General features: G+C 45.3%; 1 protein-coding gene across 1 annotated transcript; it reads right to left on the reverse strand.

Moving 5' to 3' along the window:
- Positions 1 to 1,658: 1,658 nt before the first annotated feature.
- Positions 1,659 to 2,749, reverse strand: LOC120837612 (zinc finger BED domain-containing protein 4-like). The gene has a single exon (XM_040207115.3). The coding sequence runs from the start codon at positions 2,521 to 2,523 to the stop codon at positions 1,744 to 1,746; it is 780 nt and encodes a 259-aa protein (XP_040063049.1). The 5' UTR covers positions 2,524 to 2,749; the 3' UTR covers positions 1,659 to 1,743.
- Positions 2,750 to 2,951: the final 202 nt, after the last annotated feature.

A 2,951-nucleotide genomic window follows, 5' to 3' on the forward strand; every position in this document is an offset into this window, starting at 1 on the left:
AAAAAATAAATTGAAGAGACTGAAAGGAATGGTAGCCAACATTTTTCAACAAAACTGCTCTTCGGGCAAGAGACGAACACAAATATAAGTTACCTTGTCTAGGCAATTAGAACAAGTAAATAATTGACCGACTAATACAATACACCCTTGATGAAAACATTATTGCTGCAATAAATCCTATGAAAGAAAAATGTGCAGTTAATCTTCTATTTCCGAGTTGCATCATATTTAACGAATTGCTGATATGTGTGTCTCTATCTCTGGGCCTCTAAAGAGTGAGGCTGCATTTTGTTTTAAAGATTCTAGATGTTAGAATGATTAATTAGACAACCACCCCAGAGGAGTATGATCATACACATTGAGGTTACTGTGGACTATTGATATCGATCGGCAAGGTAAAGAGCCTAGTAATACTAATTTCTAAGGGACATTGAAGGCAACATTTTGTGCACCGATCAAAAATAAATGTGAAGACTTGCTATGTTCCGAGTTTCAAGGGGGCAAATAAACTGTTTTATTAACACGAGTAATAAACTTTTTTCCGAATGATTAGTTCAAATGCTTTGTAAGAGTTCGCGTGCACGTCAATTAGGCAAACACCAGCTTTTCACTCCAAAAAAGTATTGCGGTCGAATGTAGAATCGCCGATTAGCACAAAATATTAAAGATCGCAGGAGCTTCCTTGCTAAAGTTGGTGTGATTACGCAGTTACCTAGGGCTGCCCTGTTGGAAAATATCGATGATGGAAAGATGACGGAAAAGGCTCATACAAGCGTAACCGTAATATGGGACATCCTATACAAGCGAAAAAGGCGGCTCCAGTATAGTGGGATAAGGCGGAACGATACAGGTGGGCGGAACCATACAAGCGTGTCATATTATGGGACATCCTATACCAGCGTAGTGGATTAAAGGGCCGCCCACACTAGCGAGAAAACGCGCCCGGCGCGCCGATAAATCGGTTAAGCGGGAAGATAAAGGGCGTGTCTCTGCACGCGCTCGTGGCGCTGACTGTGCTTCGGCGACATTTTGTTACTTGCCGTGATCGGCGTGCCACGCGCGTTTTCTCGCTAGTGTGGGCGGCCCTTAAGGCGGAACCATGGAGGTGGACGGAACCATACATGCACAACGTAATATGGGACATCCTATACCAGCAAAAAGGCGATACCAGCATGGTGGAGCCATATGGCTCCAGCATGTTGGTTTCGATGGCTCCACCATGCTGGTTTCGCCTTTTCACTGTTGTACAGGGCGATTTAGTTTTAAGCTTTGCATATATGTTTAGAAAGATCGTGAAAGCTAAATTAATGCAGTTTGTGCAGGCGAGTTATACGGCCAGGCGTACGTAGTATAGGGACCTAGTCGTAACGATCAGTCAGATAATTAAATACAATTTGTTAATCAACTTTTTAATTAGTGAAAATGAAAATATGGTTTCAATTAGAAACTTGCTGAGTCATTGAAAACCACAAAATCAAGTTTTTTTAGAAGGATATAATGCAGGGGTAGCGTTTTATGCATTCTGTAAAAAGCTTTATTTGGATGAGTTTCTAGTAGGGCTGGGCGTCGATTAAAATTTTTAACCCGATTAATCGCCACCCTTTAATCGATTAATTAATCGATTAATCGGTTGATTTTAGTAAAAAGCAAAAGTAGACATTTTGTCCTTACAATTTGTTTTATTGTATGATAAACGGCGCATATATACAAACTTAATTGAGAATAAACGTTGATGTAACGCACTCACAGATCACAACCCCAGCTGCGGAGGCAAAGAAGTTTGTTGACATTTTCCGGCAGGAGCGAGTTTCTTTGTTTGTTGACGATCATCCCTGCTGCACTGAACAGACGCTCGCAGGGCGTTGAGGTGACTGGGACACACATCACACTCTTTACAATTGGCACAATTTGAGGAAACAGGGAGCCCCGAGCTCGCCACCACTGTAGGGGGTCCAGTTCATCGTCCGTCACCTCGGCCATCGATCGATAAAGCGACACTTGGCAGGAGATGGTGGGCTCTTCGTTTTCCTCCGAGAAAACGTATTTTCTTTTTTTCTTGGGCGTCAGATCAGTAGAATCGTCGTCCGAAGACGCATGTGTTAGCTGGGAAAGCCTTTCCCACACAAGTTCGCGGCGATCTTTTTCGATGCATGCGAGGCTCTTGAAACGAGGATCGAGACACGTTGCCAGTTCATAGTCGTTGTACCGCGGCCACGCGTGAAGCCTCTCATCGATAGAGTCCACAAGCATGGCCTTGAAGCGGCAGATGAAGGCAGGGTCACAGTCATTTGTCTTCATTTTATTCTTTAGCAGTTTTAAGGCTGGAATAAGTACAGACCGAGTAACGTACTTCTTCCCTCCAAGGAGCTCAGTAATGTCGAGCAGGGGCTTCAGAACTTCCCGAAGCTGCTCCAACATGTCCCAATCGACGTCTGTGAGGTGAGGAATCGACGATTTAATGGTACTGCTGTCCTCCATGGAGCGGCGCAAAGGCTCCTTCAGTTCAAGCAGGCTGGTTATCATTATGTACGTGCTGTTCCACCGTGTTGCGATGTCCTGCTGAAGCTTCTTCTTAGGTGCTCCGAGTTCAGCGGCATGTTTTGAAAGGACGGCCTGGTTGTTCGAACTGTGTTTAAAGTGACCCACAGTACGACGACAGGCGGCTAGCAGTCGCTCCACGCCCGTCACGCTGAGCGCCTTGTGGACGCACAGCTGAAGCGTGTGAGCTGCGCACTTCAGACTCTGAAAGTTTGCTCTCTCCACCCCAAGACAGATGTTGCGGGCATTATCGGTACAGACAGCTTCTACCTTTTCAACGATTCCCCAATCTGTAGCAGTCTCCAATACCTCACTGGCACATTGATCTGCCGTATGGCGCTCAGGTACCTGTCTCACCTGCAATGTTGCCAATCGAAGCATCCAGTCGTCGTCGATCCAATGCGCCGTTATCC

Source organism: Ixodes scapularis, unplaced genomic scaffold, assembly GCF_016920785.2.
Source record: "Ixodes scapularis isolate PalLabHiFi unplaced genomic scaffold, ASM1692078v2 PGA_scaffold0__279_contigs__length_252992795, whole genome shotgun sequence".
NCBI lineage: Eukaryota > Metazoa > Arthropoda > Arachnida > Ixodida > Ixodidae > Ixodes > Ixodes scapularis.